Source organism: Photinus pyralis, unplaced genomic scaffold, assembly GCF_008802855.1.
Source record: "Photinus pyralis isolate 1611_PpyrPB1 unplaced genomic scaffold, Ppyr1.3 Ppyr1.4_LG7, whole genome shotgun sequence".
Classification (NCBI taxonomy): Eukaryota; Metazoa; Arthropoda; class Insecta; order Coleoptera; family Lampyridae; genus Photinus; species Photinus pyralis.
The window spans coordinates 42,601,684-42,625,129 of NW_022170738.1; the positions used below are offsets into that span (position 1 = coordinate 42,601,684).

The 23,446-nt window shown below is 36.6% G+C and overlaps 1 protein-coding gene and 1 long non-coding RNA gene across 3 annotated transcripts; both read left to right on the plus strand.

Moving 5' to 3' along the window:
* The first annotated feature begins 1,799 nt into the window (after nucleotides 1-1,799).
* Nucleotides 1,800-20,362, plus strand: LOC116176258 (stress-induced-phosphoprotein 1). The gene is made up of 9 exons (XM_031494743.1): nucleotides 1,800-2,012; nucleotides 9,755-10,076; nucleotides 11,225-11,580; nucleotides 13,466-13,794; nucleotides 13,851-13,901; nucleotides 13,963-14,047; nucleotides 18,194-18,210; nucleotides 18,287-19,609; nucleotides 19,838-20,362. Exons 1-9 carry the CDS (start codon nucleotides 1,964-1,966, stop codon nucleotides 20,150-20,152), a joined length of 2,847 nt encoding a protein of 948 aa, XP_031350603.1. The 5' UTR covers nucleotides 1,800-1,963; the 3' UTR covers nucleotides 20,153-20,362.
* Nucleotides 15,078-16,040, plus strand: LOC116175861. Of its 2 annotated transcripts, XR_004146369.1 has the most exons (4): nucleotides 15,078-15,468; nucleotides 15,570-15,711; nucleotides 15,786-15,863; nucleotides 15,906-16,040. It is a non-coding gene; the product is annotated as an uncharacterized LOC116175861 (long non-coding RNA). The 2 variants fall into 2 exon arrangements; XR_004146368.1 differs by having other exon boundaries at nucleotides 15,078-15,711.
* Nucleotides 20,363-23,446: the final 3,084 nt, after the last annotated feature.

A 23,446-nucleotide genomic window follows, 5' to 3' on the forward strand; every position in this document is an offset into this window, starting at 1 on the left:
AGAATACTATGAAAGATAAAGCCAATTTCTAACACTTCCCTCTCACTCATCTCGAAAAAGAGTCGTGAAGGAAAGCTATAGTTTCTTATTATTATATAAACCAACCACTTTTGACCACACCTTTCATTAGAATACCATGAAGGGTAAAACGTGTTTTTACTCCCCCCTTTTTCAAAAATTGTTTGTGGCTACTAGAGGTGTGCGTATATGTTATCTGACACAAATTGGTTGTCGCATGTAAAAGTTCTGCAAGTTTTACTTTCAAAAACACCATCTTTGGAAATAATTTGCAGGGGAAGCCCCCGCCCCCCCTTAAGGTAACAAAAGTTGAAGGCCGCCAACACCTTCAAGGTATACGCTACTTATTGCGAAAACTCTAGGACAATCCCCCAAAAACAGACTGGCGTACGGGCGGACGGACAAAACGAAAACAGTAACACATTTTGTTTATTTCTTAAAAAATGCGCTAAAAAAGCTGAACCTTAAAACACAATTTCGAAAAAAATTCCAGTTTCCCTTGCGCGTATAAGCCAGTAAAATTAGAAGCACATTTTGAGGTGAAAGAATGGAAAAAAGATTTCGTATACCATTTCTAAAATTATTTCAGTCAGTGGATTTCTCATTCTACTATTGTCTTATTTCTTCTGTTTCACGAGAAAATTTAGAAAATACACTAGGTATACTCTTTGAGTCTGTGGGGTTAAAGTTCCCTGCTTTAATTGAATTTATCTACCACATGTTCTGTAAAAACCAAATCCACTTTTAAATCCACTTCTCATACAAAGAAATGAGAAAATGAACATTTTCGGTTCCATTTGAGGAGGAGGCATGTACCATTTTCAAAAATATTTAATTCGAGGGATTTCTAAAGCTGTTTCATTTCTTTTGTTTTACGAGAAAATTTAGAAAACACGCTATTAGCACGATGTATGAAAGAAAAATCCCCTATTTCACAGCTCAAACCTTTATCTACCAAAAATTCTGTAAAAACCAAACCATATTCACATCAAAGGATTGTAATTAACAAAAAGGTTAAAATAGATCAAACTTGAGAGGTCAGTGGTTACGAATAGCAGTATCGTACATCATTTTTGTTTAATTAAAAGTTTTCTAACGTCTCATTCGAGTAAAAAAGCGAAAGGTACCGAAGAAAATTTCACCTTTGTATTTCAAAAAGTTTAAGATTTCTCTACTACACTCTCTCGATAAATTCCAGTTGGTCAATTTTCTGTATATTCCCATGAAATTTCCATAATTTTATCGAACTTTGGTACTTACAAATTAGCAAACCGTCAATTACCGCTTTGCTGTAAAATTATCTGTACTAAAAACTGACGATTTCGCCCTTGTTTTTAAGGGAAAAACCCGCCTCGTGATTTAAACGTAGCGTTTTTATGGCGTTTAGTTTACCGCGTGTGCGTTTTACTCCCCCTTATTGTATTACTCAATGTAAATTCAGACAAATCATCCTTGTTTTCAAGGGCTTCGAATACAGGGTGTTGTAATTTCGTGAGTCACGGGACGTATATGTCGCCCGAAAATCGCCCGCCTTATCTTATCCGGGAGTGCCGCAATCTCGGATTAGGCGCTTAGATTTTTCGCGGTGTAAAACGAATTACGTAAAGTTTAATTAAGAAAATTGCGCCACACAATTAACATAACAAACGTGTAGCCGGAGAGATAATCGCGATTTAATATCATAAAAGGAGACTTCACACGTTGCGGGAATCCCGACGTTTTGCCCCGGCGACTACGGTCCTGATTACACCACGGGCGGGTTTACTTTACGGAAAAAGCTCTCATTAGTTTAGTTCTGTATCAGTTTTCCATCTAACCGGTGGTCTCTAATCAGTACCTGCAGTAATCAGTAACAATTCGCAATTGTAAACAATTGAAACGTGCGCGATTTCTATATGAGAAATCCTAATTCGTGTTTAGTGCGACGATTTTAATTTACGTCCAAATGTCGCGTGTGGATTTATACAGACAGATTCTTCGACAATATTTTAGGGGTAAGTAATATTTTTTCAAAAACTTTTTGGGGGCGCATTTTCCGATTTACGCTTGTTTTTGAAATGTGGTTATCAATCGGAAATAATTTTGTCTCAATGTGACCTGAAATTATGGTGGAAAGTCAAACTGGTACTAATGGGGATTCCCTGCAATGACCCAAGAACATTAAAATGAAGGTGGTTTTCAATTCCTCACGTATACCATTTTTTGATTGGCGAACTATCGATTCGCTTGAATAACTCGCCAAATTCCGAAAGTCAGATTCAGAATTTTGGGTATGTACCAACGAGAAGTTCGAGTTGCTTCTTCTTGACCTTGCATCCCAACAGTGGGGGTAATCATCCGGAACAGAATGCAAATTTTTCTTATAGTGTGTCTAATCCGCCCCAATGAGAAATACATGACTAACGTAAAAAAATCCGAGATTAACCAATAAGGTCCAGGAATAACCCATCTTAGTCAATTGCGTAGATTTCTAACATTCCCGCCTGGATTTAGAATAAGCTATAATTACAGCGAAAGAATGCGCAAAAAGGAAGATCTCATACCTGAAATAACGATCGATTAAGTAGCGTTAATTAAGACATGCAATCAATGGAGTATCTTATGATCTAACACGTTTAAAATAGAATTGATCACAATAACCTTCGTCTTTTATTAATAGGTAATATAGACAAGACAGTATAAAGACCTTAATTTTATTATCTATAGACAGATTTTTTTGTTGCAAAGGTAAAAGTGGTACACCAACCCGTGTGGTAATGTGGTTTTTTGCACGCTCTTAAAATTCTACAAACCTTTAGTTCTTCTTAACAATCGGAAATGACGCAAGAAGGAGTACAATAGGACAAATGACGAATAGGAATTTTCACATCGACATCAGTTGGGGTAAAGTGGTTCTGAACTATTTTTGAGAGTATTAAGAGTAACGTAAATATTTTGTTAAGTGAAAGTTTTCTAATTCACTTGTAAAATCCAAATGATGGTGTTTATTTACGTTCGTATTAGAAGAAGCAGGATTATTTATGATTTTTATTGGAAATTTATAAACGGATCTTTATGCTAAGGTCACTCACGTTTAAAGGAATTTTTAGATATTGCAAATATAGTTGTATTGAACATTCATTTCATTGTTTATTATAAAATTTGTTTTTCCCATTCGTCGCCGAGGGGAATGTTCGTTTCAAACCAGAGGATGGTATTTGCCGCACAAGGTTATATATAAGTTGTTATATCAGACACGATGAATAGTTTGGCAATGTTACAGTTAAACATTAATGTTTTTCCGACAAGGTTAAGGTACGTGAAGGTGGCCGTACCCTATTCTCGTAACATATTTTTCTGATATAGTAAATGCAAATGCCAAATTTCATCTGGTAGCGCAATGATCATCTGTCATTTCAACCGTTAGCGGATAATTATCAATTGATTTTTGGAAAAGTATGGCACGCTGGTCTCAAAGTCCAAATAAAGCGCTTTTGTATTTATCCAAGACCCTTGAAAGGAAATCTTGAACTTTGTTTCGATTGGTTGGAATCCCAAATTATTTCAAAATTGAAAAGTAAACTCTGAACTACACTCCTACATCTAACATAATTTTCAAAAATTCATAAGTAATTGGCGGCCACAATTGCAATTCCACCACTGGTTAACTCATTGTGTTAGGTATAGTCATTGTATATATAAACGCTTATAAATACAATGGTATAGTATACAGGATTTCAGACGTAATCAAAAAGAATTCAAAACGTTGTTGTTTGCAAATTGAACTTTTTTAATTAAAATGTAATTGAACTAAATGCAAATGTTTACTTGCGTAATTAATGTTAAGGAGAACGCCTCAACTTACAATGCAACATTGTAGATTTGTTTTGGAACATATTGTAATGTCAGTTCCTACTACTTACTTTTCTCTCACTGATGAGCATTATTTTGGGTTTCTGACCTTGTAATAGCAATAGAACGATTTGGGAAGACCTTTGGGAAATTCTTTTTTTTTATTCCTTTTGTTTATAATCAACCTGATGTACCTAGAAGCATAAAAAAAAGGGAGTGAAGTATTAGAAAGATAGATACTTGTTTAGGGAAAACCTTCCATTCGGTATTTGAAAGAAAGCTAGTGTCATGTGGATTTGTTTCATTACGAGAATTTTGGTTTTCATCACAACGTTGCCGTTTATCCAGGCATATAGTCGTAGAGTTAGTCGCACTCGTAGTATCTGTGCTTGCAACCAAATTCACATTCGTGTGCTATTGGTCCTTAAGTTTGAGTGAAAATATCGATTTTCTTGGAGGTGAGTTTTTTAACCTAAGTTTTGCAGTGGAACTGAGTTGAATCGTCAGTGACCTATTGCGAAAGGCCTTATATGAATCTGCTAACTATACAAGTCCAAACTTTAAAGGGTGATTCTTTGACAAATTTTAAGTTAAAAAGTTCATATGAACATGGGTCCGCAACGGATTGGTTTCTGAGATACAGCGCGTCCAAAAAAACTATTTTATTTGGTCTTTTGCTTACATTTTGTTATTTGGGATACAACTTTTTATCTTAAAATTAGTCAAACATTCACCGTTTAAAGTTTGTACAAGTACTTAATTAACACCCTGTATACAATAACAGGTACACGTTAAATACAAATACTAAAGCCATGCTGTGCAATTCTCTGGTACCTATTTTATAGCCAGTGAAAAGCGTTAGAGCTTCAATTTTCAATTTCTTTTCTGTATTTTGTTTGTCATATTCTTCATTCTTTTTTCTCTGTTCTACCTCTACTTTCTGGAATGTATTCTAACAAGCAACTCGGTGATTTCTGGAATATTTGCTACAATAGCTTCCATTTTGAACAAATTTCGTTTCGTCGTTGTATAAATTTATATGCAAGACCAGCCCTTAAGTATGAGAGTTGGTACATCCACAGGTAAAATTCGTGTTTTAAAGCCAAGCTAGTTAAAACAAATTATACTGTATATTTGGTAAAAAAGTCCTGTCGTGTCTCACTTTTGAAATTTTTATTAACAGTCCAGAATCGATTGAACGGCAGTCTGTAAAATACTAAGTATAAATTCTCTTCTTTTCTGCCATTAATATCGTAATTTCATTGAATATTTGCACCACGAGAGAAGCACGTTCTCCCAATACCCACCCTCTGTTTTCATATCCGGAGTGCGTTGGATTGCATCCGATTCCTCCCTCAATCGGTAGTATAGGTATAGAAGATAGAACAAAGAAAGAGACGTGAAAGGCTCAGATGGAAATACATGAAGGATAGCATTTCTAAATAGCAACAAATGTATATTATTTATTTGACATTTTTTTATTTTGACAATTAACTTAACTTTTAAATGTCTACAAAGAAATTAATTGAAATGGTTCGTATTTTGAATTAGACTCCCCCTCCCTCACATATATGTTGTGAATTGACATTGCTAAATGCTCCCAGCGTAAATTTGGTAACGATATTTATGCAACTGGTTATTTTTGATATTGTATATGCGCCCAAGCGTAGCACTTTCTTTGATCAATAGCGCGAATTTTAATTTGAGGCGTAAGAAGGCGGCCTATTAGGCACCTTGATATTAATGCGAATTTCTTAGCTTGAGTTTCAATATCTATCAGAAAGGCGAGAGGGGACAGCTCCTTTTTTATTTATTTCATTTTTATTTTTGAGTGGGCGGAATTTCAGCTAAGGCTGCTCTACCAACCCAACATACATTAAACAAATATCCATGCCCGAACCTGGATTCGAACCAGGGACCCTTAGCAGCACAGTTCAGCTTTTTAATTACGTATGTGTCTAATTTTTACCTGCCATCTGTGAACGTTGGCGTTAACTACAACTAAAGAGCGGGCTTTTCAAATATGACTTTCAAGCTTCCAATAGTTCATGTAGGTAACATCATTGAATATAAATTCAATGGTAACATATTCTACAACAGAGCGGATTTGTAATAATAATAATAATATATATATATATATACATATATATATATATATAAACAGATTCTCTCCGTTATATAGATTAATAACCGTGACTGTGAACGGTTCTACAAAAACACAACATTATTTTGACATTGACAATTAATTTTGTTTGTTGCCAACTCCTAGAGCCCTACAACTTACAACTTTTCAAACCTAAATTCAATAAAAGGAACCAGAAACTGTCGGCAATGCCTCTATGAACGCCGGTTGTAAATACCAAACAGTGTTCCTTGTTAGCCCCATTTAGCTGTCCCCTCTCGTTTACATATCCTCTCTGATATCAATCAGATTTTAAATTCTCCTTTCAGGGTGCTCTACAATTACTAAAAAAATTAATAATTTTGGAACCATTTTTTTCGTATTCAAAGGTCCTCACATACCATATTTCAAGATTAGTACATTGTTATTTTTTCTATTCACCAATGTCTGGGAATTAAAAACAAGTCTAAATTGTGCACAACTCATGTGCAGATAAAGCGCATTTTTTTTGTAACCGAAATAGCTTTTGTTTTGACATCATCAATGGATATATTTCTTGCAGACGTCTCAATCGCCCTTTGTGAGTACCCTCTTCCGACAATCCGTTCTTGAGGTATAAGGGAATATACCCGATCACGATTAGAGTACCATGAAGGATAAAACTAGTTCCACTCACCCCCCCCCCCACCCCTTACTTTGATAAGAGGACAGAAAGAAGGCAGAAGGTGATAGAAAACGGTTCCTTTCGTTGAGACCTTTCATTAGAATACAAAGAGAGATCAAATTAATTTTTACCATGAAGGGTAGAACATGTGTTTACCCCCCCCCCTCCCCATTTTGTAAAGTTTTACTTGGCACCACTAAAGGCATGCGTATGCAAAATGTGAGACCAATTGGTTGTCGTATGTAAAAGTTATGGACATTTTACCTAGCGTTTTACTTTCAAAAATAGTATCTCAGGAAATAATTTATGGGGGGGTGGGGGGGGGCTTCTAGACAGCGAAATTTGATGGCCGTCTGGCACACCTTCAACCTACTCCAAAAAATTCCAGGACTCTAGGACCATTCCCCTAGAAATAGTTAGAAACGGCAGGAGTGGGTCCGGACGGACGGACGGACAAAACGCAAACAATAGCACATTTTTTTTATTCTAAAAAAATGCGCTAATTAAAGGGATGTAAAAGTTTTGAGGAAGTTTTACTCTTTGAACCCTTGGTTTATGTAGAAAGTGGCATGCTATTGTATGTTCTTGAAATTTGGGAGTGACCCTCAGTGGCAGATGACAACGGGCCAATCACTTCGAATTTTTTTAAAGATGCGCTCTGCGAGCTTTCCAAGTAGCAATTTATCATTTTATATTATTAAGAATCATAGCTTGACTTAATTGTAGAAAGATTATCCCCAGTAGATTTCCCCAAAATATTTCAAACAAACAATTCAAGAAAATGGCTCCCGAATGATTTGCTACGAAATCTTCGCCAACGGAAAATTCGTCTACTCATCTATTGCATACGGAATACCCGTTCTCCATCAAATTACTGTTGATAAAACAGTTTATGTAGAATAGCAGTTAAGAAAACTCACTCTTGCACTCAATTTTACAGTTGCCTTTTATTTTAATCAGAATTTTCGTCCGCATGCAAAATATTCGGAATATAACTACCTTGCAGCTTCACGTTGAAGAAAACTAGATCCTAAAGAGATTTTCTCCAAAAATTTGCTCTCAAGTCAATTTTTCCCAAATTTTGGCAATGCACGCAGAACATAACCGGAAAGCCGGCCATCGCTAAGACACCAGTAATAAATTTCTTTTAAAAATGTCCAACAATTGTAGTGTTCTTGGGAACCTACACGAGAATATTAAGATCTGCGGGTCTGACTATGTATGAGTAGCGTCTCCAAGGGCCGGATAAACCTGCAGTGATTTCTTTTGAAAGCGGAGATCTATCCGTGTAGAGTAAGCTGGAGATCATTTTTCACGGGACAAATTTACCTGGGATAGTTTTCCGATGCGACTTTAGCGCACACTAGATCGTTAGTTTTTGCATCCGCCATCGTGTTCCTTTGTAAATTCACTACAGAGACAAAAACATTATTGTTATTACTACAGTCACGTTTGGGAAGGTAGAATTTCACTTTTGAAACTCACCCCGATCAAGAGTTCAAAAACACCAACATAGAGTGATAGAGCACCTTCAGCTTTCGTAATCTAGAGTGTAGCATATTGCGTTTTGTGGATAGGCCGCCAGTGGTGAGCTGAAAACAGCATAATTTATTGTTTAATGTTTGTGCTAATTTGGTGCTAATGTACTGCAAAAATATTTGGTGTACCCCTTCCTGATTAAAAAATTGGAACTGCTGACAACAAATTATTATATTATGCTGTGTACGTGCAACTTCGGGTGTTGTGTTCGTGGTATAAGTTTCCCAAAGTCTTTTTAGATGAAGTCATGAAGTAACTCGAATTTCCCCTGCAATGTGGATTTGACTTTTTGGTGCGTTATGTGAGTAAGTAAATTAATTTTCCCAAATTGAATTGCGCGGGGAAGCCACAGATAAATGAACAGTATTTCAGAGAGCAGAGATAATTTTATTGCTCTCAGTTCGCTTGCACCCTTTCAGAAAATTGTTATAAAACGTGTGACCATTTTTTAATAAAGGTTGTTCGCCCCAAAAATGTTAACAGTTAGTTTTGCTCGCATTATTCTGTACAGAATTTACGATAGCAGCCGGCACATGGCAAAGAGGTAAGGGAATTCCGACATCAGACATGTATACGAGAATTTCTAGTTTGAATTTAGCGAAAGTTCGCGTGGCGGACTTTCCAAGCTATTTGAAGTGGAACAAAGAATACTTTTAAATACAGAAATTCGTCTATAAATAATAGGTAATAATTTAATTCGTAAAATTGGGTCATCGAAAATAACTTCGCAAAATATAAACAGAAAATATTTTGATCTATTTATATTTGGGATATTTCGGGTGGCGGATCTTTCCACGGATTTTCCTCTACGCGCGTCCGTAGGTACCAAATTTGGCGCTCTGAGAGAAAAGAGGAAGTGGAGCATTCTTCCCGCGATAATATAATGATGCATAATTGAATCTCTTGCGGTTTTGACTCATTTCAGTGTTAAATTGCGTCACGAATTAAACGTAAACAATCATAGGTAAATGACGTTCCTCAGGGTTTTGGTCAAGTTTTTTCATAAGCGCGCGTGGCGCTCACGTTTAAAATAAACAAACCAATCAATAATGCATCACGCGTGTTGCCCCCATTTTCCCAATTAAGAAATAATCCGTACGTAATTAGCGCCCAAAACAAAATAATCCAATTTTCCCCGATAGTATAATAATTAAAAGCGAGGAATTTCGGAAAGTTTAAAAAGTTTTATCAGCTGGAAAATGTTATCTGGGGATTGCATGAGTATGTCGATGCGATGGTGTGGCAGCGGCGGTGCGCATGTCTGGGGATTCCCTCGAGAATGCGCTGTTAAACGTGGTTCCAGGCTTATACGGTTCTCAGTTGACGAGAATTAAGACGGGGAATAAGAACGGTTATTCTTATTGCGATTAACGAACTTTCGAAATTATACGTAACGAATTCAATTATCCCTTTCGCGTGCGCTACCTTCGAAAATCTCACGGCACCAAAAGTTTAAATCGGAATTGCGCGGGTAGTTGTGTCGACCTATAAAAACTCTGGGGCCATCTTGTTATTAGTGCTAATAGACCATAAAAAATCAAGAATAATGGATAGTAAACATCAATACAATATGCTTGCAGATGCTTCTGGTAAAGCCGCTGGTATGACTGAGGATAAATTCGCCCTGTACGAGTCTTCCAGAACGGATAGTGGTTTTATTTCGGGTGAAATATCGGAAGAGCAATCCCAACTGTTATCGGGAGATATCGAAGAAAGTGTTAATAAAGAAGACATGCAATTGCAGTTAGACGGTGGCGTAGTCTTGTCATTGTCTGAGAATTTCTCAAGTCTAAGCCTCAAGAATCCAGATCTAAACAATCTCAATTCAACAATCATCGAAACGAAACCCGAACCAAAAGTGCCCTGGGAACTCTACTACGAACAAGATGAAGATGGAGATACGTAAGTTTATTTTTTACTAATAATCCCATTTATCGTCGTAATTGACCAATGGAATATTTCTATTCAAAAAACGAGCACACAGAATTAGGATGGGAAAATCCATAATGTCTTGTTATTGCAGTCGTATAAGGAAGTTATTAATACGTCATCCCCTGATATCTCCTCGTGCCAAAAAATGCGGGATAATTATAAATAAGCCCGCTATTATTAGACCTTCAATTGATTCGATATTTAAATACCGTTTTTTAAAGGTTTTCCCTACGCAAAACCAGCGGACGTAGTTACTATGTGAACGTGTATTTTACGAAACAATCGAAGAAAGTTGGAAATCCCTGAAGTAAACAATCCTTTTGAGACTTTTGACCTTAGTGGAGGAAAGTTTTTTCGGGCCCCAAACTGATGATTAAGGCCTTGTCGCCGTTCCGATGATAAAATCATCTTATCGGTTTCAATGTAATGAAATCATCGGATTTTTCCCTCTTGTTACCTTGTGGCAATCTAGTTTTTCAATTTTTATATTATGTTCTTTGAACTTTGCACTTGTCGCCTCAGATGAGATTTTTTCTGCGACTGTCATTAATTCAATTGACCTGACCTTAATTAACTTTCCCGTGCTAAAGGGGAAAAATGAATGATTTTGACACCAATAGATTCGATCAGCACGAGGTGGATGTTGCGTGTAGCGCTGACGATGACGTTATTCTTATCGACCGAATACCAAAACAGAACAAGAAACACTAGCGACCTTCAGAAGCTTTTGCCAACCCAACAGGCCGCCGACCCCTTTAAACTCAAACGGTCCCCCAGCCAGCTCTAGAGCGAATGGGAGCCCATGCTATCGTATCCTGTTAAGCTGATTAGGTTTATCAACTTTGAGTGTTAGTTAATTGGGCAGAGTAAATTTGATTTTTTAATTTGACAATTTGTTTATTAATTATCCACCAATACGTTTTTAAACGCATCCAATTACCGTAATTGCGTTCTCAAATTGTAAGAGAATTTGGGTATTCCCAAGCCGCAAAGTTTTATTGGCTTGGAGGAGATGAAAAAAAGAATCAAAAGAACAACGCGCTTTAAGCTCAATTTGACGAATTGGGAAAATTTTACCGTAAATTGGCCCATTGCGTAATTTGTCGTCTCTTTTTCAGGTTGCTTCATTCGGCTATAGTTCAGGGGTTCCTTGAAGTGGTACTGGCGATAATTCGGGCAGCTCCCAGACCGCATCTGCTGGATACGCCAAATGACGACGCGCAGTCACCCTTGCATTACGCGGTTGCGACCAAACAATGGAAGATCGTTAGGTGGTTGATCGTTGCCGGTGCAAAGCCCTCGCCGAGAAATCGGCAAGGTGATTCACCTCTGCATATTTGCGCCAGGACTGGAGATGTGCAAAGCTGTAAGGCCATCACTGACCCCGTCACACAAAACGAACGAGATGCCTTAGTTTTGAATTATCCCGCACAGCCCTATCAACCTTGTCAACTTGATCAATGGAATTACGATGGTAAGTATCAGAGCCTGCTACGCACGAGAGCATCTGCCATCTTTCGCTGTTCACGTATTCGGAAAAACCCAAATTATGCTGTTAAACATACTTATTAATTATTCTGTCTGTACGCCCGAGGGTCCTCAGTTTTCCAATTTCTTCCATTGTAACTGTGGGTAATTTCAATACCGATCTCAAGCGCGATAACCACATATTGAAATACTTCTCGGGATTATTAACAAATAGGGTTTGCCCGATTAGAAAACCGCAAGGATCAATGTGTTATCAAAATGCGTCACAGTCTGTTTTTGTGCTTTTCCAAAAAGCAGCCGTTGCGTGCAACTGATTAATTTTGCATCGATGCTGAATATAATTATTACGCTCTGATCTCACTGGAAAATCCAAATTTTGCCCATAATTATAGGTGGCTCCATCGTAACAAAAGTATGTAAATCACGACAGCTTGACCAATTCACACAGGAAGTAAATAGAAGTTGCGAACTTTATCAGTTGCACTTCCTGTTTATTTTTTTACCATTCCATTTAACCTTCTTGTCCCAACTTTTACTGCTAAATATCACGGTCGCGTTTACAATAACCTTGATTAGAAAGATATTGATGTATGGAAAATTCAATTTTGCCTGTGCGAGTTTTAAATTACACGGGACGGGAATCCCTAACTATTGAGGCAATTTCTGAGCGTATTTTTGTAGTAACATTCTAAACTAAAGTCCATTGCGTGGGTTCAAACAAGACGAATCTTCAAAACCGCGACGCGCCTTAATAAAATGACAAGCATGCAAACATTAGCGTAAATCATTTTGGAAAACCCAGACGTACAACACGAAAATCTAAACATATTTGGGCAGTTTTCGGACGGTTTTTCTTGGCAGGCGCTCCCTGATAGTACTGAGCGCAAAACGCCTACGAAATCACGCGCTTCGACTTTTGCATTCTTTAATGAATTATTTCGGGATCGTTGTTTTAATAACGATATCCCTCAATATTTTCCCACGTACTTAACACGTGTCCTAAATTAACGCGGGATTTTCCAAGACCGACATAACAGACTAATGAGTCTTCGGCTCGGCTTCATTCAGTCCTTCACTGAAATGCGCCACTAATAATAGAAGAGATCTTGCCGCGCGCTCGCGGAATGCCTTTGAAAACATTAACTTTGGGAAAACCAGACCTGTCTGGCCGCGAGGAGGTCTGAATTCCGCATGTTTTAAGCCAAGAATAACCGAAGGGATATTTTCGAGTTGAAATTCCGAGCATTCTGTGCTAATGAGAAAAAATCGTAGAATCAAGGATGTGATTCAAACTAATTTCCTTAGCGCTCAATTTTTGACCGCAACTTTTTTTTTAATTTGTGAGGCGGCGACTGGGCATCACATTGTTGCTAAATGTAGTCATTGTCTCCTCACCATATATGGTTAGCGTTAAGCTAGTCGATATTAAAGATCACAAGTGCGCAGCTGTGTAGGTACGATTTTTTTTATGGTATTAAAATGCCCACGGATCGTTTATTAGGTGAATCTTAGGTTTTCCATGCGCCAATCACTTCTGTCTCTGAGATTACGCAGAGCTTTACACTTCCGGAGTCGAGGGGGAGGGGGTAAGCAAGGTTTACTTTGTAGCTGCCAATTTTATCAAAGAGGTATAGCGCAAGAAGTTCAGCGAACCGTCCGTTCCACTGTAAACATCTTCTCAGCCTTCTGACTCAAATCTGAGTTTCAATCAGTATCGCCAAGCTCAGAGTCTAGATCCTCATTTTTCATTGCTTGGTTAACTTCGATACCCCCCTCTCGAATTCATATCGAACCATAGTAACGTTTAGCGCTTCACTCAACAATAATGCCAAAGCTCCAAAAGATCTACAATCTGTATTTCCTTGTTACAGGCCAAACGTGCATACATGTAGCGGCAGTATACGGTCATATCGACGTTCTTCGTCACCTAGTTTGGAATGGTGCCGATGTAAACGCGAGGGAAGGCACGAAGGGCTTCACCGCGCTCCACTACGCGCTCGAGCGAGTCGACGAACAGATGGTCCACTTCTTACTATACGAATGTAAAAAGTTAAATCCAAACATTTTAACCTACGGCCAACGAAGTGTTCTACAACTTGGTTTTCCGGTGCCTTCTGCTGTTGCAGAAGCTTTACGCTCGCGAGGTGTAGAATCCCCATTTACCAGTGACAGCGAATACGAAGAGGATAGCGAAGATGAGGTTAGTATTACTCTTTCTATGCGAAGTGTCATGCTAACAGTCTCGTTTGTTCACAGCTCCCATACGATAACACGAATATTTATAAATCATCAATAATTCAAGCGAATGCATGAAGATGTCGAACACATCCGTAGGGTACATGGAAGTATAAGCATGTCATACATGCAGAAGCGTCAGCTCCTAACTGTGCCTTCATTTGGCAGCGAGGAAGAGATTAAGAAGTTGCCAAAAAACTTTTCTGTGATCCAAGAATGTAGAGATTGTCGGGATAAATTATTCTTCATTGTTACAGACAGAACAAGAATAACTTATTTCCATTGAAATACAAGGTTTTTCTGACTGACGTTTTTTGCGAATCCTAGTGTGTAGATAGATTTCTTCTTACTTGTAAAGAAAAGTACAAATTACCTAATTTATTAATTTTTATTACAAGTAAAGGAAAGGTTTATAAACGGTGATATTCTAATCACCCCATATCTAGTAAATTGGTAAGACTTTGAATGAATGTTGACGATAGACATTGTGTTCGTATATTTTAACTACTTGAAATTTACCTGTTGTATTTATTGTTGTTAGTTATCGTAGTTCATCTCAAAATTTTGTATGTACTACATCTCTATGTTTAATTAGCTAATTTTAATGAACTAAGTTATGTCTTACATCAAGATAGTATTATAATATTTTTAACATCTACTATTTCGTTTCTTTTAAATTTAAGACGCATAATGAAAAGGGGTTGATTCATCTTTGACGTTTGCAATAGGAATACCACCGATTAGAAAACCACAAGGATCAGCATGTTATCTCAACAATTTTTTGATAAATACATCAAAATAATTAAAGGACGCCTAATGAAATCAACTTTCAAGGTTGAAGAGCAGACCAGATAAGCTGAACAAAATTAAAATTGTCTTTGATTTTATATATCAAATCATTACAAAAATATGTCCTTATTACTAACAACACTGTTAAAATTATGTAAACATTTAATTATTTGGACAAAAAAGTGCTAAAAGAGTACGGAACATTGTAATCAACGTTACTACATTAAAGGATCAAAAACGCTCTATAATAATAATAATGACATTTATTGAGCACACACCATACAAAGAACAGATATTATACATTACATTACATAATGGGTGACTCAATAGGGCGAAGTTCAGACTGGAATAAACCGTGTTATTCCGTCTGCTCTACCACTCAACTCCCTACATATGAAATTAACAACAAGAGACCAAGATATAAAAAAAACCTAGCAAGAAAAAACTATATGATAATAAAAACCATTCAGTATGAAGGCACAAATGAAAACCTAAAAAAAAAATGTAAAAAAAAAAATTATAGCAATAATGATGTTAACGATGGAGCTTAATGCTGTCTTGCAAGGAGTATGAGGCGCAAGCGTTTTTTAAAAAGACTTTCGGATAAATGTTTTAAATGAGATGGTAATTCATTATACGTCTTTGCAATATTGTAACTGAAGGAGCGTTTAAATAGTGACGTTTTGTGAGTAGGTATAGTTATAAAAAACCGATCTCTAACATTGACATTATGTCAATGTCATATCATCATATAATCGGGCACTAGTGAGCTTAGATGTTCTTCCCGAAACCTTTTGGGGATGTTTTAAATATACGTTCCAGCGATGTGGTCATACCTCTATGAAAATAGGTACTTTTACAATAGACATTTAACACGTGCCAGGCATCTATTGTTTTAACAAAGACCAGGCCGTTATAGAAAGTGTTTAATTTACATTTTTTTATATCAAGGACGTGAGTCGCCATTTTTAAGAACTCGCAGCTAACACCGCGTTGCGCCGGCGTGTTCACAAATCACCGCTCACAACTACAACCGGTACGCCATGAGTTTTGTTTTAAGACAGTGGATTGTTTATTTTTCATCCTTATTAAAGTAAGTAAAAATTATCTTTTATAAAATACCTAACATATATTGCTGTTGATCAATAAGTAATTACAATTTTTCAGGTGTATGGTCTCAACAAATTACAAAAGCTGTCCTAAGCTAATCTCAAATTGATGTTGATGAAGAAAATCTGAATATAGGTATTTCAGTTTAACAGATACTTAATAAAATATTTCTTTTAGCATTGGCAATATAGAACTGGTTGAGGCGGTGGTTGAGGTGTAATGTACATATACTTTTGTAATTTTTTTATCAATCTGACATGCCCGTAGAATTTTGTTTTAATTTCAAGATTAATAAATATGAATTGCTAGACAGAATGTTTAATTTTCGAATGCACGTCCATGTAATATTAAATATGGACATATTGTGGATGTCCAGTTTTGTGCCCTCCATGTTACTCCACTATATTTCACGTGGACGTTCAAGGAACGCTCTAAAGTCCATGGTTGGTTCTAAATACATCCATGGGAATTAGTATAGTGCTATATGGGTCTTTTACTGTATAGCAATTTATGACTTATTTCCCACATCGTACATGTATGATATAAAAAATACTTAATATCCGATAGAAATCCACTAATAATATCCGGCATAAGCGAAACAATTTGGGTGCCGGATTACCGAGCGCCTATACCATGATTTTGTGTGTTTTTCGCTATTTATTCTTTTTTTATAAGTTTTACATGCTTTTTCATCAGTTTCTTCAAGTTTTAATCAGAACCGCCCAAAAGGATTGGAATCGTAAGGTATTGAGAACTATGAAACCTGAAGTAAACTTCTAAAGCTTCAAGCTGGTTCTACCCAATTTCTCTCTGTATCTTTTTAAATAGAAAAAAACAAACTAAATGTAGTAGAGTTTTCTAATAAATGGATAAATAACAGCTTTTAGGTCGCTTTTGTGCACGCGTTTTTTGTCGCCTTTATTTTATTTATTTATTTATTGTCCCTCTTAGTTCTGGGCCCTCAACTTATTCGTTCATGTTACCTATATCAATCACTCTTATCATAATCGCTTACATTATGTGTTAATATACTATTGACACCTTTTTCGTAAAATCATAATCAAAGTCGGTATACCCTTTGTTTATTCATTGAAGCTTTGAATAAACAAATCTTTGTATAGCCTTGGGCCTTTTTTGTAGTAGCAAGCAGAGTTGGACAGTATTCGATTTTGTAAATACTTTTTAGTATTCAAATCCTTTAAAGTATTCAAATACTTTGTATAATTAAATACTTTTACGGAAGCAGTATTTGTATTTATAACTCAAATACTTTCACAAATATTTAGTATTCGAATACTTCGCCAAGGTATTTGAATACTTTGAGAAGTATTCGAATACTTCGCATAGCATTTGAATACTTAACCAATTCCTTTTTTACCAAAAATAGACTACAACAAAATTTCTCGGGAAAACACTTTTTCTTATTAATTTTGGAGAATCCAAAACAATTCGTACTTTTTCGATCAGACTTGTCAATCAAAAGTTATGGACTAGAAACCAATTTCGAAAGAAAATTCAAAGGGCTGTAACTTTTGAACTAGTAGTCCAATCTTGGAAGTGTTTGAAATTATGGATTCTACAGGCTACATTTTATAAGAAAATTTTTTTTCCGGGTAGATCTGAGACAATTTTTTTTTCGGGCCTCAAAAAAAGGCAGTGTATAACCTTCCTTTTTCACCAAAAATCGACTACACCAAAATTTCTCGGGAAAACACTTTTTCTTATTAATTTTGGTGGGTAGAATCCAAAACAATTCGTACTTTTTCGATCAGACTTCTCAATCAAAAGTTATAGACTAGAAACCAATTTCGAAAAAAAAATTCAAAGGGCTGTAACTTTTGAACTAGTAGCCCAATCTTGGAACTGTTTGAAATTATGGATTCTACAGGCCACATTCTATAAGAAAATTTTTTTCCGGGTCGATCTGAGACCGTTCTTATATCCTTAAGACCATGTGTACCAATTTTCAAAGCGATCGCACGTTTCTAAACAAACTATCATGCACACGGACTTTTCAAGTATTTGAATACTTTTCAATGTATCTGTATCTAGTATTCGCTTGTGCTGAACGTAAAAGTATTTAGTATTGAAATACCTTTGATTTGTGCAAAGTATTTACTATTTAGTATTCAAACTTTTGAAAGTATTCTGCCCAGCTCTGGTAGCAAGTAAAAAACATCTCGTTCTAACATTTTTTTGACAGTTAGTGCAAATAATTATCAATCACTAATAGCTTTGTTTAAATCGATAAATAAAGCTAATAGCATTTTTTATAAGAATGAACAATGGACTGGTAGAGTTTTACTGCGCTAAATAGCTACAAGTATCAATTTGAATTTGCCGCCTTCAGAAGGTTCTAGAAAGGTTGGCATGACAATCAATTGACAGAGACAACTGACAAATGACAATTTTGAAGCTTGTTTCTGGAGTGTTCGAACGTGCTTTTTAAATTCGTTCTTTGTAAGTGATAATAATGGACCAAGTAAGTTTACTTATTAACTTTTTACTTTCTTGAACGTACGTCGCTTTAATGACTCATTAATTATCTTCATTTTAAGGTTGCCGCACTAAAAGATAAAGGGAATGCGGCATTAGCAGAAAATAAGTTTGAGGAAGCTATTAAATTTTACACAGAAGCCATAAGTTTAGATGCTAGCAATCACGTTTTATATTCAAATCGGTCTGCGGCATACGCGAAATCTAACAAGTATGATGAGGCATTAAAAGATGCCGAAAAGACTGTGGAACTTAAACCCGATTGGGGCAAAGGGTATTCTCGTAAAGGATCTGCTTTAGCGTATTTAAGACGAACAGATGAAGCAATTGCAGCATACGAAAAAGGTTTAGAAGTAGATCCGAACAATGCACAACTTAAGGAGGGACTGTCCGAAGTGCGGTCACAAAAAGAATTCAATAGTAACAAAGGCTTTCCTAACCCATTTGCCGGACGGGATGTATTAATGCGATTACAGTTGGATTCAAGAACCAAAGAGTATATGAATGATCCTTCCTTTGTAAATTTAATAAAACAAATACAAATAAATCCCAGCTTGCTCACACAAAACTTGCAAGATTCTCGTATAATTACAGCTTTAGGTGTTCTGATGGGCTTCGATATGAGCCAAGAAGAACCAATGGATACAGAACCGCCTTATACACCGCCTCCAAAAAAACCTGAACCGAAACCCGAACCCAAAAAAGAGCCTGAACCCGACTTACCAGAAAACAAAAAACTAGCAAAGGTAGAGAAGGAGCTCGGCAACGACGCTTACAAAAAAAAAGACTTCCCCATCGCCATTACGCATTATGAAAACGCACTTAAACATGACCCCACCGATATAACCTTTTACAATAACTTAGCGGCAGTTTACTTCGAACAGAAACAGTACGAAACGTGCATCGCGACGTGCGAAAAGGGTATCGAAGTTGGAAGAGAAAATCGCGCCGACTTCAAACTAATCGCGAAAGCGTTCATGCGTATCGGTAACGCGCATAAGAAGATGAAAAATTACGAGAGCGCAAAAATCGCGTACGAAAAGTCCATGTCCGAACATAGAACTCCAGAAATCAAGACCTTGCTGTCGCAAGTTGAGAGATTCATTAAGGAAGAGGAACGAAAGGCGTATGTAGATCCCGCAAAGGCAGAGGAGGAAAAGGAAAAGGGCAACGAGATGTTCAAGAAAGGGGATTACGCAGCGGCCGTTAGACACTATACAGAAGCGGTCAAAAGGAATCCGGATGATGCAAAACTGTACAGTAATCGCGCCGCTTGCTACACTAAGCTTGCCGCTTTTGACCTGGGGTTAAAAGATTGTGAAAAATGTGTAGAGCTCGATCCAAAATTCATTAAGGGTTGGATACGGAAAGGATGCATTTTACAGGTAATTAAATTAATGTTATTGTGTACCTAATTACTGCCTTCCTTTGTATATACAGTAAAGTCGGCACTAATATAAGCATTAGTGCCAACTTCTTCTGGAACATGCTGTATTTGCATGAACAGACAGGGTACAGTCTTTTTACACAATTTCCTTGGTGAAAGAGAATTCTCTTTTTTTTTTGTTACAACCTCTGATTTCCATTTTCTTACTAATTAACTTTGATTTTAGGGTATGCAACAGGCTAGTAAGGCGATTGCCGCATTCCAAAAGGCATTAGAAATAGATCCTAATAACGCCGAAGCCCTACAGGGTTACAGGCAGTGCACTTTAGAAAATGCAGGCGTCGGCGGCGATCCCGAGAAAATCCGACAGCGTGCGATGGCCGACCCGGAAGTTCAGTCGATTCTACGCGATCCGGCGATGCGAATGATTTTAGAACAAATGCAAAACGATCCCAAAGCTGTTCAAGATCATTTAAGAAATCCGGACATCGCGGCCAAAATACAAAAGCTCTTAGAATCCGGATTGATAGCTATACGTTAATTTCTCATGTATTGTTTTTCATGTGCTAAACTGAATAATGGAAAAACGAGCGTTTCTTGTTAGCTTTTAAGTTGCCTTATGTTAATATAATTTTTCAGTATGTTAGAATGTTGAAATATTAGCACAGGCCTTTCCATTTTATAATCTATTGATATCCATTGTTAGAATCATTCTACCAATAAATTTATCACGCGTCGGTAGTAAAAGTCATTTGATTTTTTTGCATTAGTTTTAATTATTAAAAATAGATTATTGCATCACTTTTTACAGAAATGGTAAGTGCAAAAAATCGCCATGCAATGAATGGGCAAACAGTAAGGCCATTTCTTCTAACACATGCTAATTTTATTTATTTATTATCCCTCTCTTGTTCTGGGCCCTCAACGGGCTTGCGCTCAATTACAGAGTGACCCGCATAATGCTATTTAGAGGTGCCTCTGCAGAAGGTCTTAACTTGTTCTATACTACTCCGGTATTTACCTTATGAATTAGGAAAACTGCAGTATATGCAATATATGTGCGATTAGGCGATCGGTAAAAACTGTAACCACTTAACCCGTTATTCCTTCAGTTCCAAAAATCTGTGGTTTGGTCTCTTCTTGTTCAAACAGTGGTGCTTACGTATAGTATAGTATATTATAAAGAAATTGAATGGGCTCAAATCCATTATCGACATAGAATCAAGCAACGAAAGGGTTGATAAATAAGAAGCCAAGTTCGGACTTTAAAGCTTGGGGGATTGTGCCACTATAAAACATAAATGAATTCTGAAAGGTTTTCTCATAAGCCAAGAGGGCGACCTAGGACAGCAACTTAAAAAAATATAAAGGGCGCAATTAAGATATGCAATATTTATAATAATAATAATATAGCTTTATTGGGTGATGCAGCAGTTCACAAATACGATTAGGTAGTACATATTTTTACAGTTTAAAGATGCAGATGCACGTAATGCAATAGACTGCAACCCCAAAGGCGAAGTTCGGTTGAAAAGCAATACTGAGGGACTGCTCTTCTCCGCTCTACCACTCAACCTCAAAATTGCTGCGAAAGAACCCATAACTGACAGAATGTAAATATAATCCGACCAGTGTTACCCTATAGACATTGATGCCTACTGTGATTGCCATATTTGCTTTGTGCACGTTAATCGTCTAACATTAAAGATGATACGATATTTAAATAATTTTAAGGGTAAGCGTTTCAATTCGGGTGAAAGGGCATTGTACATTACAACGGCGTTGTAAGAAAATGATTTCAGATAAGCTGATTTAGAAATAAACTTGAAGGAGTATGTTATTAAGATATTTCGGAAACCCAGTAGTAATTAAAGAGTGATACACACATAAAGAATGAAGCTTCCGCCTTTGTGACATATTAAGCCACGCTAATTCTCTCAATTTGTGAGAGATATGACTGCGACGCCTAAGACCAAAAATGCAGCGAACACAATCATTTTGAACAACCTGTATACGTTTGTCAGAGGCAGCATCAAGACATGGCCCATAGACCATGTCACAATGATTAAATTGCGAGAACACTAACGAGTCGCACGACATTTTTTTTGTCTTAACGGACAGGAATGCTCGGTGCGGATACAGGCTATTCAAATTTGCATAAGCCTTGCGTATACAGTTCCTTACATGTTCTCTAAAGCGCAGATCACTATATCTACGCACAATCCTAAATTTTTAGCGACATTTTTTACATTAATTGGTACATCATCAATACGTAATTTTACATTCTCAGCAGAAAGTAATGCTCCTGCACCAAATACCAACGCGACGGATTTCTTAGGATTGAGCAGTAAATTATGATCTTTGGAGTGGGAATAGAGAAAACTCAGATCCGCATTTATCTTTGTACAAGCATTATGTAATCCATGTTTAAAGAAGGAGTAATATAACTGTGTGTCGTCCGCATATAGATGATAACTGCAAGTCTTTAGAACTTTGTGCAACTGACTTGTGTACAACGTATAAGCAATGGTCCTAATATAGAACCTTGAGGTACGCCGGACTTAACAGTCAATACATTAGAAAATGTATGATTTAAACTATAAACTAATTGAGATCTACCCTCTAGAAAACTTTTCATGAGGTTAAGTGCACAGTTACCAAAGCCAAGGTGCCGTAACACTGCTAACAGTATATTATGATCAATAGTGTCAAATGCTTTACTGTAGTCTAATAGAACCAACACCGTAATCTTCCCACCATCAATTGCACAAAGTATATCATCCATCACATGCGCCAAGGCTGTAGAGCAACTATGATTTGGTCTGAATCCGGATTGCATTTCCGGTAGTAGATTGAATTGTGTGACGAAGTTTCTTATTTGCAACTCTAAGCATCTTTCCAAAACTTTAGATAACATTGGCAGTATACTGATCGGCCTAAGGTCCGAATAACTTCCTGGTTTTAATATTTTTGGTATCGGTTTAACGATGGCTCTTTTCCACAAGGACGGAAACTCACACTCCAAAATGGCTGTATTTACAAGATGAGTAATGAATGGGATTAAGAAAGGACAACACAATTTGATGAATTTTACATTAAAATTATCTACACCACAAGCGTTAGATTTCAGGTTTAGAATAATGTCAAATATTTGATCAGGTGTGACAGTTTGAAACTTAAACTCCGGAATGTTAGCATTAAGCTTTCCACTATTATAGAACTTTATAACTCGATCAATATTACCGTTTAGATTAGGTACAGACTTGATGAAGAACGTATTAATATCATCAGGTATTTGAAGGTGCAAAGGTACTATATGTCGACGACTTTTTTAGATATGATTCCGCTGCTGCATAAATTAAGCCATGAAGTACATTGTCGTGCACGGAAATTAAAATAAGCTTTTTTATCATTCTTAATTAATAGTAAGATTAGTAAAATTCCTCAGAGATTTGTAATAATCCCAGTGTTGCGGTTTTCCAGTTTGCCTACTTTTCCGCAGGGCATTATCCCTTAATTTAATTAGCAACTTTGTGTTCTCGGACAGCCACGGTGAAGGAGTATTCTTAAAAACTTTGGATTTGAGAGGTAAATGCTTATTCAGTAGGTAAGTAAGCAGACTATTAAAGTATTCTAATTTTAAGTTAACTCCTTCTAATCCTAGCATATCGAGAAACGGTAAGCAAATGCAGTATTGAAAATTGAAATATTGTTTAGTTTGATAGTAACAATAATCTAACAACAGTCTTTACATTACTTACAGGCTACAGAATTATTATTTTATTTTGGAAACATTTGCCAATCTATATATGAAGAGCTGTATTTCGGAAACCAA